The following is a 16,002-nucleotide window of genomic DNA, read 5'->3' as shown; positions in this document are numbered from 1 at the left end:
TAACAGGGAAATGCTGTGATTGGTTGAGAGTTCCAGTAGTGGTCCATGCAGATTAAAGTGGTCCCAGCTCAAACTTGGGGGCCAGCAACTCCCAGCATAGCGTAGCAGCTGCATGTTTACTTTACCGGATGTCCCTGTTTTCATTCTATGTTAGGTTCAGTGGCTGTTAGGTTCAGTAGAGTCTGATCTAGTTGTTCTTCTATGTTAGGTTCAGTAGAGTCTGATCTAGTTGTTCTTCTATGTTAGGTTCAGTAGAGTCTGATCTAGTTGTACTTCTGTTAGGTTCAGTAGAGTCTGATCTAGTTGTTCTTCTATGTTAGGTTAAGTAGAGTCTGATCTAGTTGTTCTTCTATGTTAGGTTCAGTAGAGTCTGATCTAGTTGTTCTTCTATGTTAGGTTCAGTAGAGTCTGATCTAGTTGTTCTTCTATGTTAGGTTCAGTAGAGTCTGATCTAGTTTAACTTCTATGCTAGGTTCAGTAGAGTCTGATCTAGTTGTACTTCTATGTTAGGTTCAGTAGAGTCTGATCTAGGTGTACTTCTATGTTAGGTTCAGTAGAGTCTGATGTGCTTCCAGGTTGGGAAGCTGATCGAGTTGCTGGCCGGTAAGGCTGGGGTTCTGGACGGCCGGTTCCACTACGGCACGGCATTCGGGGGAAGTAAAGTGAAAGACGTGTGTGAGGATCTGATCCGGTTCGGATACAACTACCAGGGCAAGGACTACGTGACCTCCGGCATCACCGGGTAACTGCTCCACCGACACCCTCATCACCTCGTTATAAGAGGAGAAATATATCAGACAGAACCATTTAAAAACGACAAATGTAAAAACAAGTTTGTGTGGTTTGGTTGGGTCTTTATTCCGGATCCGCTCCTCGTCCCCAGAGAGTCCCTGGAGGCCTACATCTACTTTGGACCGGTCTACTACCAGAAGCTGAAGCACATGGTCCTGGATAAGATGCACGCCCGGGCGAGAGGGCCGCGCGCCGTCCTCACCAGGTACCGCCCTGCACGCACACCGCTCTCTCTCCCTCCTGCTGCAGCAGGGGTGTTCGGTGGTCGGCCCGAGCCGGACTGAGTAGACCCTGGGGGGGACAGGGCGAGGCTGCACCCCCCCAGTGCATCGGCCAATCAATGCACACAGGTTAAACCGGACATCACCACACACACTCTGACAGGCCGTTACTGAACACCTGCTCTGTCACAATTCTATCAGTTCTACAATAAACAGGTTTAAAGAGTAGAAGGGAGCAATATTTTGAAACTAAACAACCAAAATAAGTCCTCTCGTCCTCCCTACACCCCAAACGCAATATTTCACAGAGCATTTCACTTAATTAGACGCATATCTCAAATAATAGCACTTTAACCTTACCTAGAGCCCCTTTAACATACAAAGCTAGATCCCTCATTTGAGGTTCTTCCTAAAGCCCTCAATACACACATCCTATACCATAATACACAGTCAGTGCGTTTATATGGGACAGCTAGATCGGATTAAGCCTTATACCGATTTTGCTACTCGAACGGACCTTGTCAATTATCCGAACGTGCATGGCCTTTAAGAGATCGGATAATGGCCGGAGCATGGCTGAATCCGCTACCCTAGGTGGTGCTGTAGCCCTTTCAACAAGTGGTTATAGAGCCACTTCCGGTTGACCTCTATAACAACAAACACAGGTGGCATTCGAGAAAGATGTTTTCAGTAGATAGCTCACTTTGGGTCCATGTCATTTCTCCGACCGAGATGTAGGAACAATGGAGCGTCGGAGAAAATTACATGGACCCGAAGTGAACTGACAGCTGTCCCGCATACGGCAACAATCCCTTAAGGTACAGCCACACTGACCGTTTTATGCGCGAGGCGTGTTGAACCATTTTTGTGACACACAATGATCAAGCGGCAGGTTAGGCGCGTTCAGTTTGGCCGTACCTCTACTCCTACATGTAGCGCTTCAATCTTGACTTCAGAGTCAAAGCCTAACTTCCTTTCCCCCAAATCCGTCTCCACCATGGCCAAGATAACCCCCACTACGACTCTTTGTTGTGAAAGTACCAGAGAGTCAGAGAACCAGACGCGGTCTTTAAGATTCATAATATCAGAGAATATCCCTGTCAGTTCGGTCGCGGCGCAATGAATGAATAAAGATTGTATACGTCAGAAGAAAAAAAAGTTTATTTTGACAGATGTGCCCGAAGTTACTACTTTACAACCTTGTTGATGACCAATGTTTAGGAAAACATGTGCTTTTAATTTAGCCTTGAGTGAAATCGAAGCGTAGTGTGTACTGAATGCGTATTGATGATGATATGGGGTTTCACTTTATAGGGGGTAATGGCATCTCATCGGCTTCCTCCATCTTCTGCGTTACCTGTTTGAATAAATCTCAGTTTCTCGTTTTTAAGAAATAATTAAATATTTATTAAGAAATAATATAAGAAATAAAAATTGTTTATATGTCTATGGCGACAACAAAATGGCTACCGTCTCCTTCTACTTCCGGCTCACGTCCCCCGGCCACAAGATCTTGAGCATGCGCAGAACGCGAAATCCGACGCGGGTTTACATGCAGGTAGAAACCGGACTATGATCGAGGAAGTAGATCGGGTAAAGGTGTTTAAATGCACTTTAAAAGTCTGGTTTAGGTCTTATTAGTTTCTTTATCCGATAATGACTCTGCATGTAAACGAGTGATGTCCTCATGTCCTCCCTGTGTGTGGGCCCCCCAGAGGAGACATGCTGTCCCGCTCAGTGTCCTGCAGTAGGAAGGACCAGTGTTAGGGTTACCTCCCCCAGAGGAGACATGCTGTCCCGCTCAGTGTCCTGCAGTAGGAAGGACCAGTGTTAGGGTTAACCCCCATAGGAGACCTGCTGTCCCACTCAGTGTCCTGCAGTAGGAAGGACCAGTGTTAGGGTTAACCCCCAGAGGAGACCTGCTGTCCCACTCAGTGTCCTGCAGTAGGAAGGACCAGTGTTACGGTTACCCCACCAGCTTCGGGGGGTCAGCGGCCTCATTAGAAAGACCTGCCTCTGTATTCATACCTACATCATTACACGGTGTGTAGCCTACATTCTAAATTCTTCTGAAATTTTATAAAATGCCTATGCCAGGTAGCTTATTCTGAAGAAAGAAAAACATGCTAACAGATATCTTGGGGAAACAACAAACAATACAAACTTAATCAAGAAAGGATTATGGGAGCATTTTCGCGATTGCTCATTAACGTGACCTGCGGATTAGGGTGGCGGTGCGCTGAATGCGGGCAGCAGGCTAACTGATGTGACTGACAACAAGTGAACACTGAAACAACCCCACTGACATTACAATATCAATACATCATGAGCCTACTTCGGACCAACACCAACAGTGACCATCAAGGCTATATTACAGGGACGGACGATTGCAGAACATTGCGCTATGTTACACATGGTCATAATGCCCATCCTGACTTTGAAATCAATTTGCCTACTCCCCTAACTGAAATAAAGGACGTACATTATGTCACTTAATCTAATAACTATAAGGCAATATATTGTTTTCAACTTTTGGCATCACTGCCAGTGCCGCCGGTGTTTCATATCGGAGCAATAGTCGAGTGATGTCAAGTAAACAAAAGTCAAAAGATGCTGAAGGCTTAGAAATGGTACAGTCCATTGAAGGGGTGTTTGAAATCGTAAGACATTAGATTATTCCTTGCATGAGCACAGATTTAGAAATACTACATAACCAAACACTTGGAATTGTAATAATATCAAGTATTTCAGTACCGCCCAAACTGTCGTTTTAGTCCCTTTTTGGGGGGCTCCCAATCCCATTCGAGGGGGTATGACCCCCGCAAACCCCTCCGTAATTCGAACCCTGGGAAGGACCCCCCTGTAGGAGATCTGGTTGTGTGTTGAATAGATGGGTGGTGCTGAGTGGCTACCGAGGGTGGAGTTGTGCTGGATGTCGTAGCGCTACGACCGAACTTGGTCCCTGGTCAACGAATGCTTCCGATGCCTAAAACATCGTGTGTTGGGGGATGGCACATCCAGTGTCCCCCCCCTCTCAACCTTTCTCAACATCCGTCTGCCCACCCTCCTCCACCAGGCAGCCCACTGAGGGCCGATCCCGTGACGGCGGTCTGCGTCTGGGGGAGATGGAGCGGGACTGTCTGATTGGCTACGGTGCCAGCATGCTGCTGCTGGAGCGGCTCATGATCTCCAGCGACGCCTTCGAGGTGGACGTCTGCGGCCAGTGTGGGCTGCTGGGCTACTCGGGCTGGTGAGTGGGCTCCTGGGCTAGCTGGCTAGATTCATCATGCGCTGAGGCTAGGCTGAGGCTAGGCTAAAGCTAGGCTCAAAGGAGGCTGAAGCTGACCTTCTGGGAAGCCTTCTCCAAAGACCCTTCATGTTTCAACACTATGTCAACGTCCTTCATCTTTCCCATTTCGACATCCTTCGACATTGTATTCACACGCTAATCCTGCTGCCTCTTCTGTGCTGTTCTTTGGGTGACAGGTGCCATTACTGCAAGTCGTCGTGCTTTGTGTCCACTCTGAGGATCCCCTATGCCTGCAAGCTGCTGTTCCAGGAGCTGCAGTCCATGAACATCATCCCTCGCCTCAAGCTAGCCCGCTACAACGAGTGAGCGTCCTGTCTGCTGCAGTGAGACGGTGTTCAGTACCTCACCACTGCAGTGAGACGGTGTTCAGTACCTCACCACTGCAGTGAGACGGTGTTCAGTACCTCACCACTGCAGTGAGACTGTGTTCAGTACCTCCCCACTGCAGTGAGACGGTGTTCAGTACCTCACCACTGCAGTGAGACGGTGTTCAGTACCTCACCACTGCAGTGAGACGGTGTTCAGTACCTCACCACTGCAGTGAGACGGTGTTCAGTACCTCACCACTGCAGTGAGACGGTGTTCAGTACCTCACCACTGCAGTGAGACGGTGTTCAGTACCTCACCAGAGCAGTGAGGGGGCTTGGGGCTGGATTGTTACTCGGCCCGCTGTTAGGAGTCTCATTAATATGGGATGTATTGTGTAGTTTTTTGTTCTTCATTGATACATTATTTTGTTTGTGTTTGCACATAATAAAGCCTTGTTTCACAATTTGCAATTTTGTTGTTTGAGATATTCATTTAATTAGCCAATTTTAAGGTAGGGTGTTGAATTTGAGACCAGTATACGAGACATTTCACACTGGGGTTCCAGTTCAATGAATCAGAGAATTAAACGCATACTTCCAAGGAAAAATAAATGATTGGTGGTTTCAGGCGATCTTTGAAGCTTGTCTATTATTGTTGGATCTTTGTAGCTTACCGTAGATAACTACCTTTATTTACATATATACACTACCGTTCAAGGTTTGGGGTCACTTAGAAATGTCCCTATATTTTTAAGAAAAGCACAGTTCTTTTTCAATGAAGATCACATTAAATTCATCTGAAATACAGTCCAGACATTTTTTATGTGGTAAAGGACTATTCTATCTGAAAAAGGCCGGTTTTTAATGGAACATCTACATAGGTGTACTGAGGCCCATTTCCAGAAACCATCACTCCTGTGATCTAATGGTACATTGTTTCGCTTATCGTGTTTAAAGGCTAATTGAGGATTAGGAAACCTTTGTGCAATTATGTTATCACAGCTGAAAACAATGAAATTGACTGGGTGACCCCAAACTTTTGAAAGGTAGGGTCCACCAACCGTCCTCCTTGCTGTCCTGCAGTAACATCTAAAGGACATCTAGTAACATGCCCCTCACCTCAAGATGGGCCCTGCTACTGAAACCTTGAGCAGCTGGATGCTGGAGAAGCACCAGGCTTCAGTCGACCGCTGAGAGGCTTCCACATTATAAACAATCCTTAGAACGGTGACGTTTCCTCCTTTAAAGAGGTACCTTTCTGTACCTTTCAGATATAACCCCTATGCAAGGGGCGCCTGTCCCACCTCAAACGTACACGGCTTTATTCAGAGCCATTTAAGGTGACAAAGGCGCCACGCATCTCGGCCCCATGAGGGGTCTTTGGGTGCGTGCACCTGTCGTCTTTAATGAGAGCCTAATGAGTGCTTAACGGGAACATCCCCAAGACATGTCTGAGAGGGAGATACAGGCCCCACCTTCTCTTTCACACACAAATGAATGAGTTCCTCATCTGGGGGCCCGGCGTTTAATGAGGGGCCGCTGTGTTTTATTTTTGTCTTTTAAAAGGTTTGTGCAGCGTAACTCTGAGCTACGAATAGCGCATCCTTTCTGATTTCCCCTCCAAAACATAAACACAATTGGAAGCTCCACGAGATGGTTAACCCTTAAGGTTTCCAGGAGCCCCCAGAGGTCTTGAGGACATGGGCTCCTCTCTAGGAGGAGTGGAGCCCGGTCTACCAGCAGCACGTCTGGGTTTTGATTTCGTCCACCCGGTTGTGTGTGTCCCTAGCAGTGTGCGCTGTGTGGTGGCGTGTTCTGGTGAGCAGACAGAGGGGCCGTGGTGGTGCCCACACTTGGTGTTCGGAGAAAAAAAAAACCTCTTTCTGCTGTTCATGGTGGTGGGTGAGTAATTCAGCCATAATCCGCCTTTCTCCTCTCCTCTCCCCTCCTCTCCTCTCCCCCCTGCTCTCCTCCCCCTCCCCCCCTCTCCTCTCTCCTGTGGTTCCATTCATATTCTAATCACAGCTTTCCCTTCTCCAGCTCCCAGGCACTCCATCAGAGCACCCCCCCCCCCCCCCAGCTCCAGGCTTTGCACTTTTACTTCCCTCTCTTTGTGAGCGTTCCCTCCTCTCAGAGCCTCACCAAAACACGACGAGCTGCGACCAAACACTGAAGAGAGAGAGAGACGGGGGAAAAGTACAAGAGAAAGGGAAAAAGTTGATTTAGTCACCAATCAATTCGATTTGTCCAGCTTCTAAAATCTCCCAAATTACAAAGAGGAACTTTTATACATGCGAGCGACCGGGGGTGGGATGAGAAAGAAGATGTAAAGTGTTGAAAGTGTCCGTCCAGTTTGAGAGCGTCTTCTCACACTGGAGGGAACTGCTGAAGCTGAGGGTAGTGTCGGCATGTGTACGTATGTGTGTTTGGAGCAAGGGCGTGTATAAAAATGCATTAAATGCTTTAATGGAGGACGGGAGGCCGCAGTGGTAGGGTTGCGTAGATCTAAGCCTCTTTTTCTGTGGGGTGGGGGTGGGGGTGGGAGGGAGCTTTTCTTATTCAAAACAGCCCCACAAAAGACTTCCAGTGAGCCTTGCCACATCCCCATCTGACTTGGAGCCATTCATCAGAGTCCCGAGCCTATCAATGACATGTCCCCGTCGCTGCTCCTATAAACCAGCCCCTTTCCCATGAAACATCAGCAAACATTTTGACGGCTCTGGCTTCCCCCCGCTGCATTTCTGGAGACTGCGACTCCCCGCCTGCCCCCTGCCGACCCACCCACCACCACCACCCCCACTATCACCCCCAGCACCCCCACCCTCACACCGACCCCACTCCTTTCCACCCTTGTACCACCTCCCCCTCTCCTCCACCACCACCTCCTCCTCCTCCTCCTCTTCCAACACCATCTCTCTGCTGGCGGACCGTCAGACCCTCAGCATCTACTGTGACGGTGGCAGTGGTCAGGGAGACGCAGAGCCAGGCGAGGGGATACCTATTGAGCAAGGGGGGAATCGTGCACTAAACCATTTTCTTGGAAGAGCCCGTGTCTTTGATGGGAAGAGGATGCATTGTGAGCCACTGGAGGAGCCTGATATGGATTCCACAGGTTAGTCCTTCTCGCTCTACCTCTCTCTCTCTGTGACTCTCCCTCTCTCTCTGTGACTCTCTCACTCTCCTTCTATGACTCTCTATGACTCTCTCTTTCTAGGATTCTCTCTATCTCTGTGACTCTTTCTCTTTGTGACTCTGTGTCTCTCTCCCTCTCACTTTCTTTGACTCTCTCTCTCTCTGTGACATTCTCTCTCTCTCTCTCTTTCTGTGACACTCTCTCTCTCTCTATGAATCTCTCTCTCTATCTCTCTTTCTGTGACTCTCGCTCACCACATTGCGTTGCGTTGCCTGGATGGGAGGGAAAACTTCCGTAAAAGTGAATATTTAAGTCAAATATCTGCTGCTGGACCCTTCAGGGGATGTCAAACTGTGTAGATATTGCCTAGGGTAATTATATTTAAATTTTATGCAAAATGGGTGTTAGTGGATTTTTTTGACTTGGCACGCTAAGCTCGCTGGAACTGAACTATTTTCATTAAGTTAGTTTGACACATATGCTGATCTGACGCCTGCTTAGGTCTCTCATTCTCATCTCTTAGATAATTCACATACACAAAAAAAAAAAATATCCTCCAAAGCGGATTCAAATGATGACAATCCTTAAACAGTAATACACCTGCTGTTTAACATGCTCTGGTAATCAGATGATCAGACAAACCACACAACCATTTATCAGATCAATGCAATCAAGCGTAAAGCTTTAAACAATGTGACAATGGTAGTTGTCTCATTGTATAGTAGTTTAACAATTAAATCTCTAAAATGGGATTAAGAGCAGGTTATTGTAGATGTAGCATTTATGTTTAGGAATGGTTAAAGGTATAATTTATTACATTAATAATGTGCAACTGGAGTCATCAGTTTTTTTTTATAACTTGACAAGCTTATATGTTGGGCTAGTGCAGAGTGTAGACAGCTTGTCCTTTCACTTGTTGATTGGATTTCATCTAATTATTTAGATCCCTGGTGCCTCTGTGAGGCCAGATTAGGCCCAGGAGTAAAATCACAGGCTCTTCGGAGACGCATTGGTGGAATAAACTGATACACGTTTCTCAAAAACATTTCAGCACTAAATATTCGACTTTAATCATGAGATCTAGCACTGCTCTTATAATAATATAAAGGAAACTAAAATGATAAAGAGTATATAGTAAAATATATCCATATATCTCGATAACCTAAAGTAGTTTAGCGGATAAAATAATTTCATACAAACATTTAAAACAAACCGGCTTGGCTTCGAAGTTACTATAAAAACAGATAATAAGCAGAAGAGATTATTTTGAAGAATAAGAAGGCTTATTTATTTGCTTTTACCTCTTGGAAATTCTCTGAATAAAAAATACATGGAGGCATGTAAAAACAATAACAGAAATACCTTTATTCCAAATGTCTGTTGATAAGAGGTCTGCCATAAGTCATTTAATTACATCTCCTATTGACAAGCTTTTTAGAATTATTCTAAATAAATTATTGAAATGTATTGCAGAAAAAAAGAAAAGAAAAAGAAAAAATGGCCAAGTCAACTGTAAAATGTGATAGTGATTCATAGTAGAGCACGGGTGTTCGCCTAAAGTTACACGGAGCATCTTTAAGGCTTTTTCTACGCACACGTGCTTCAAATCAAGGTATATATTTTTTATCTTGAGTCAGGTGTCTCTTAAACGTTCCTATTTCTATGAGCTTCTCTGTAAATCCCACTGTGACCAGTCTAAACAGCTCACTCTGCCAGATCTCCTGGCAACAGCTTCCATGGCGATGTCGTCTGTTAGGTTATAGAAAAGAAGGATTTACTTGACTTCTAAATATGATGAGATCTTTTCCTGTCTCTGGGCGTGGGGGTGACGCTGCTTAAGTGCTTTTAGCTACTGAGTCCTTCAATGCGATTACAGACATCATAGGCTTACCTGTCGCTTAGCTGTTATTTAAAAGGAATTTGAGTGTCGATCCATATTCCCATCAGCATTTCATTTGAACTTTGACTCCAACAAAAAAGAAAATCTGAAACTTGAAATTCAAAGCCTCATCATCATCATTATGGAAATCATTCATGTTTTAAAACGTGTAGCTTTATTTTGACGTATTAAACCTAAGTATAAAGAACATAGGTTTAAGCTAAGGTAGAAACCAGTTAGATTTTCTTTAAATTGGCAGGGCACCCACTGCCCTGTCTGATAATTGGACACCAGTTGAGCTTTCTGAGTAGATATTAAAACAGGACAATGGGTTCTATTCCGCCAGACTGGTCCAGCAATGCGTGCACTTTCTTTTGGACTCTATAAGTTTGTTCGGTTGTAGTCTCCCCCCCCCCCCCCCCGACTCCCTCCTCCCCGAGCAACAATCCAGGATTCCTGTGGTTTTAGTGAAAACATGTTAAATAGACCCATAGCTGCTGTTGTCCCCATACAAGTGATTGTTGTCATGCAGGCCTGTCCAATCAGAGACTATTAAAGAATCCACAGTAATTTACACTGTGACCTTCTTTCTATTGAGAGTAATATATTAAACATTATTTTTTAGAAGCAACCCCTGTTCTCTTTAGAGGAACCTGATGTATACACAGAACTATATGTAAAACAAGGTCATCATCGACTCGCCACCCTTCATTTTAAAGCCATGAATTGTTTACCTCTGCGTGTTACTTAAGCGGTAATTTTCCATGTGTTTGTAGAGAGTTGGATTGAAAGATGTCTCAATGAAAGTGAGAGTAAACGCTATTCCAGTCCCACGTCCCTGGGGAACATGTCCACAGATGAACGTAAGGATCTCCTCACAGCATGACTGGTTAATGATTTGGTGGCCTGGGGCCTTCAGGGAATTGATGCAAAATTGAATTCAGTTGATTTGAATTGAATGCATGTTCTTCTTTTTTCACTCATCGTATAGTTTATTGATATTGTTTATATAGTTTGTTGACATGCAGTAAAACATGTTCCGTGTATATTTAAGAACCCCAGCTATTTCTGGTAGAGATAATATTTCTTAAAGCCACTTGTAAATAATGACTGAGCTGTCATTTTGTAATTCACTTTTCTGTGACAGATTGGCACCGATCAATAAAATATACATGCTTTTATTTTACAGATGAAGAAAAAGAAAATAACAGAGCTTCAAAACCCCATTCGACACCGGCTACACTGCAGTGGTTAGAATCTTTTTTCCTCAGAGATTTATATAATAATAAATAAAGGGTTAGGGTAAGGGTAATGAATGTATTGAGATGTCATGTATCATCAGCGTATGTGGCACACATAGTTAGTAGTTATTCAAATGTATTTATTTATTAACATTAGTTAATTCTTGACTTATTGTCATCTTGTGTTTTTCAATGGGGACCCAGCAGAGGGTCACCAGAATAAGATTACACTAAGAAAACACTTGCTTGTAACTACAATTATATATATAATATCAATAATATAAATGACTGAGTAAAAATACTTGCACGCATTTATAATGAATTTATAATACAACACTAAAATTAGATATTTACTTATATATCACGTTCTACTATTGTTGTATTTTAAATATTATAATGAATAAAATAATGAATGAAATACAAACTTCATAAGATATATATGAAGCCCAGCTCTGATCAACCACTGCAAAATAAGAGAACATTTAAATTATTCAATACTGTGATATCATATCATATGTTAATGCCTAGTCTGGCTTGCATGTTTTATTTGTTATATAGTTATTCAATATTTATACAATGTTTATGCAATTTTCAGTTGAACAATCATGCACATTTGTCTTAATTATTTGCAGTTTAAAAACTAAGAGAAGAGGGATCATTTTATATAGTGATAAAAAAAATGTATCCAATCTTTATTTGCAGGCTGGAGGAGAACTATGAGATAGCTGAAGGAGTGTGTATTCCCCGGAGCGCTCTGTATATGCACTACCTCGACTTCTCGGAGAAGCAGGACACACAGCCGGTCAACGCCGCGAGCTTTGGAAAGGTAGAATTCCACGTTACCCTTTGCTGCATTGTGCTTTGAAAACATAAAGATGTTTTTAAAGTTGTACTTTCACAATTCTTCACAAGAGGCAAAATTTTGTTTTTGGCCGTCTGGGATTATTATTATTTTTTAATTTAGTGTAAATTCAGAGACGGTCAAGGTTCTGTTCAAAAGCAAAATGGCGTCCGGAAATCTTTACAATCTTTACACAGAATTACAGCCAGCGTAGTATATTGTAATGAAACGTAACAGCACAGTTTCAAACAGAAAAACAATAGTTTGGGAAATTGTTTTTTATGTTTTTTACGTTTTTAACTCACATCAAGCTTCGCAAACTTCAGGAATATTCCACGATGACTTCCTCTTGGAACCACTGAATCTACGCTCTATAGCTAATACCCTTTCCCACAACCCGGAGCAGTTTCTCAATCTACCTTCCCCCTGCCCCCAGCCCTCTGCCCTAACCCCCCGACTCAACCCACCCCCTTCACAGCTCCTGTCGGAAGATATTGAAAAAGAGAAGGGGCCTGGATTAATGTGTAATTAAAGGAAATTTGGAAGGGTGAGATGTTGCGGAATGTTAGATCAGTGGCGGGAGCAGTGTGGGGCGTCCTTTAGGAAGGCTTCATTGATTCAGGACAAAACAAGGCGAGAGGGCCGAGCTGCCTCCCTGTCTGCTCATTTATCAAGCGGGCCCTGACAGAAACTTCACAGCTTGGCCTCTTTTTTCATCCCACACAATGGAGAGCTACACTGTTTGCTAAAGTTTCTGCACCAGGAGTTGGACCAAGGAGCCAATCTCTTTAGACAAAAAAAGAGAGAATAATGGAAGAAGAAGGGAGTGGTAGAGAGAGAGAGAGAGAGAGAGAGAGAGAGAGAGAGAGCGAGAGAGAGAGAGAGAGAGAGAGAGAGAGAGAGAGAGAGAGAGAGAGAGAGAGCAAAACCAACAAAATGGCCCTGTAAGGAAGTTATTTTTGTGAAATGGATAATAAAAATAAATGTCTCAACTTCATTAAATATAAATGGTCTTTAAATACACAAATGCACGCAAAACAATGTTTGCATTTATATGCATGTATGCATAGTTCGATACATCCACAAAGGACCAAAAATAACAAATGTTAAACAAACAACAAATATATATATTCTAAAGACAAAATCAAATCAAGACGTTGTTTCGCCAGATAATTAATAAAAGAATCGTGCCCATCTAATGTTTTCAAAACACTGAATATATCTCTCCTTCTTTGAACAGATTATAAGACAACAGTTTCCTCAACTGACTACCAGAAGACTGGGAACACGAGGCCAGTCAAAGTAAGATCCTACTCCTGTTCTCTGGTCACTGAGAGTTTGAAGGAAACGCTAAGAATGCCCTTCATCAGTTAAATGACCCCAATCTTTGGGAAATTTGTCTTCATTTGAAATGAAGACATCCAAATTCGTTGATGGAGTTTCCGTGTAGTTAATTTCTTATAAAAGAAAATGGCATTGAGGGCTGCCATGTGAGTGTTGTTACTGGTCTTCTCCGTGAACACTTTCAGACCACAGATATATCCCAGTTTAAGAAAAGAAGTCAGAGGAACTCCCTGCTCAACTTTGGACAGTCTTAAATGTGTTTTCTGATTTTCATTATTAGGTATCATTATTACGGTATTGCGGTGAAGGAAAGCTCCCAGTACTATGACGTGATGTACTCTAAGAAGGGTGCGGCGTGGGTGAACGAAACAGGGAAGAAAGAGGTCACCAAGCAGACGGTGGCCTACTCCCCCCGCTCCAAGCTGGGGACCCTCCTTCCAGACTTTCCAAATGTCAAAGACTTAAATTTGCCAACTAGCCTGCCAGAGGACAAGGTAACTAGGACTTTTAAAAGTCCATCCTCATAGCCCTCCTCCTCATCCTTCTCCAGCTCCTCCTGCTCTTCCTCCTCCTCCTCCTCCTGCTCCTCCTCCTCCTCCTCCTCCTGCTCTTCCTCCTCCTCCTCCTGCTCCTCCTCCTACTGCTCCTCCTCCTCCTCCTGCTCCTCCTCCTCTTCCTCCTCTACCATCTCTCCACCCCCCCTAGCTCTTGTCTTTTATCTCTCCCAGAGTCCTCCTAGTTGGATTTAGAGAAGGCCTGTGAAGATTTATATGCTGGCTCCTCAGTAACTCTTAATCTTTGGGCCAGATAATAAGATCCAGCAGTGGACAAAGGGCATGAGCTAGCTGTCCAGCCTTAAAGCGGCGGGTGGGCGCGGGGGGGAGGGGCGGGGGGGGGGTTAGTTTCTAAATGGTTTGTGTGTTGTTGATCCACAAAGTTTGCTTTATATACCCTAGACTTGCACCAGGTATTTGAGTTCAATGCTTTTGTTGGAAGATTTATTACCTTGTTTTCGTATGGTGTTTTCGCATGTCCCAGATAGAGCGATGATGTAACGACGTTGCATTAAACTGGTGTTCACTCCCGAAGGTGTCCACCTTCATCATGATGTACAGAACGCATTGCCAGAGGATACTGGACACCGTCATCCGCGCCAATTTTGACGAGGCAAGGTTCACTGTGTTCAATGGCTTTTTAACTCATGCCTCAACTCATCATGTTTATTAAAAAGAGGAATGCGCAGACAAAATGAATAGGTTTAATAAGCAGGTGAACCTGTGGTGGTTATAACCCAACTAGAGGACTGACTGCAGTGCTCCTTCCTTCAGGTCCAGAGCTTCCTGCTGCACTTCTGGCAGGGCATGCCCCCCCACATGCTGCCCGTCCTGGGGTCCGCCACCGTAGTCAACATCGTGGGGGTCTGCGACTCCATCCTCTACAAGGCCATCTCTGGGGTCCTCATGCCCACCGTCCTCCAGGCCCTGCCCGACAGGTGAGCAGACCTGCTGAATAAGCCTATACTTGTTAGTATAGAATCGTTAGCCTAGACTCGTTAGCCTAGACTCAGTGGTTGAGCCTATACTCATTAGCCTATACGCATTAGGCTATATTCAGTAGTTGGGCATATACACATTAGACTATTCTCATTACGCTATTCTCATTAGCCTATACTCATAAGCCTATACTCATTAGCAAATACACAGTAGTTTAGCCTGTAATCATTAGCCTGTATCCAGTAGTGTAGCCTATACTCATTAGCCTACATGAATTAGCCTATACTCATTAGCCTATCCTCATTAGCCTATACTCAGTAATTTTTCTTTCTGAAATTATGAAAATTTCCCTTACATTCTACATTTACCCTACATTTACTTACATATTTTATAAATATTGACAGTAGATCAGATTCATCTGTTTTAGACAAATATTGAGATTTTATTTAAAATCAGATCAAACTCTACTCTGTATTGGTGGGATCAAAGGTCTGGGACTTTAATCAGGGGACTGAAAATCGTTAATCAGGCTTCTGCGGCCCTCCTTGGTCAATGCCTTAACACTATGTACCGTGATGTGCTCAGTTTGACTCAGGTCATTAGAAAATTTGCCAAACAGTTGGACGAGTGGCTGAAAGTAGCACTTCACAACCTCCCAGAGAACCTGAGGAACATCAAGTTTGACCGTAAGTCTCTCGCTGTCGGGAGACGCGGCTAATCTTTAATGAAAAGTATTATTCCATAGTACTGAAACATCGCTATTCTAATGAGGTACAATATTAATATTATCAGTATTCTAATGATGTACAATATTAACATTATCACTATTCTTATGATGTACAATATTAATATTATCATTATTCTAAGGTGTACAATATTTATATTATCACTATTTTCATGATGTACAATATAAATATAACCCCTATTCTAATGATGTACAATATTAATATTTTCACTATTCTATTGTGTACCTTTGTTTCCAGTATCTAGAAGATTCTCACAGATTCTCAAGCGACAAACATCATTAAATCATCTCTGTCAGGTAATTACTATTATTATTATATTATTAATGTTACCCAAGTAATGTGTTGAATAATATACATAAGTTACATTCAAAAGTAGTGTATTGTAGTTCTATATAGAAGTAATGTATGGAAGTAATAGATAGAAGTAGTGCATTTAAAGGAGACTATGGTGTTATTATTATGGTGTTTTCCCAACAAGTAAACATAGTAGCCTATTTGAGTTCCAGAAAACATATTTTTGAAGCTGTTTGCTAAAATAATATCTTAATAATAATAATATTATCTATGGGTATTTATATAATATAATATCTAATATCACGGCCAAAAGCAATGTGCGCCTGGGATGATATTATGAATCATAAAGACTGCGTTTGACGTCTATGGTACTTCCACAAGTAAAGACTCGTAGTGGGGG

The 16,002-nt window shown here is 43.4% G+C and overlaps 2 protein-coding genes across 4 annotated transcripts in view; both read left to right on the top strand.

Annotated features, from left to right (window-relative positions):
• polr3b (polymerase (RNA) III (DNA directed) polypeptide B) overlaps positions 1–5,225 on the top strand; it is a 30,137-nt gene extending 24,912 nt beyond the window's left edge. Inside the window, exons 25-28 of one of the 3 annotated variants that reach the window (XM_056598488.1) lie at positions 576–742; positions 884–997; positions 4,090–4,263; positions 4,500–5,225. In XM_056598488.1, the coding sequence (XP_056454463.1) occupies positions 576–742; positions 884–997; positions 4,090–4,263; positions 4,500–4,629 (585 nt within the window). In that variant the 3' untranslated portion in view covers positions 4,630–5,225. Of the gene's footprint in view, positions 1–575; positions 743–883; positions 998–1,745; positions 1,832–4,089; positions 4,264–4,499 lie in introns of those variants that run through there. The other 2 variants (XM_056598490.1, XM_056598491.1) reach the window with 2 other exon arrangements.
• Positions 5,226–7,656: 2,431 nt separating this feature from the next.
• The window catches only part of rfx4 (regulatory factor X, 4), a 19,451-nt gene continuing 11,105 nt past the window's right edge, over positions 7,657–16,002 (top strand). Inside the window, exons 1-10 of the mRNA XM_056599031.1 lie at positions 7,657–7,743; positions 10,420–10,506; positions 10,833–10,893; positions 11,587–11,710; positions 12,966–13,027; positions 13,350–13,563; positions 14,159–14,236; positions 14,398–14,561; positions 15,148–15,248; positions 15,546–15,604. Coding sequence (XP_056455006.1) covers positions 7,701–7,743; positions 10,420–10,506; positions 10,833–10,893; positions 11,587–11,710; positions 12,966–13,027; positions 13,350–13,563; positions 14,159–14,236; positions 14,398–14,561; positions 15,148–15,248; positions 15,546–15,604 — 993 coding nt within the window. The 5' untranslated portion in view covers positions 7,657–7,700. The remainder of the gene's footprint in view (positions 7,744–10,419; positions 10,507–10,832; positions 10,894–11,586; positions 11,711–12,965; positions 13,028–13,349; positions 13,564–14,158; positions 14,237–14,397; positions 14,562–15,147; positions 15,249–15,545; positions 15,605–16,002) is intronic.

The sequence above is a fragment of the Gadus chalcogrammus genome, chromosome 9, assembly GCF_026213295.1.
Source record: "Gadus chalcogrammus isolate NIFS_2021 chromosome 9, NIFS_Gcha_1.0, whole genome shotgun sequence".
Lineage (NCBI taxonomy): Eukaryota > Metazoa > Chordata > Actinopteri > Gadiformes > Gadidae > Gadus > Gadus chalcogrammus.
The sequence above is the reverse complement of the archived record's forward strand: the minus strand, read 5'-3'. Positions and strand labels throughout refer to the sequence as shown.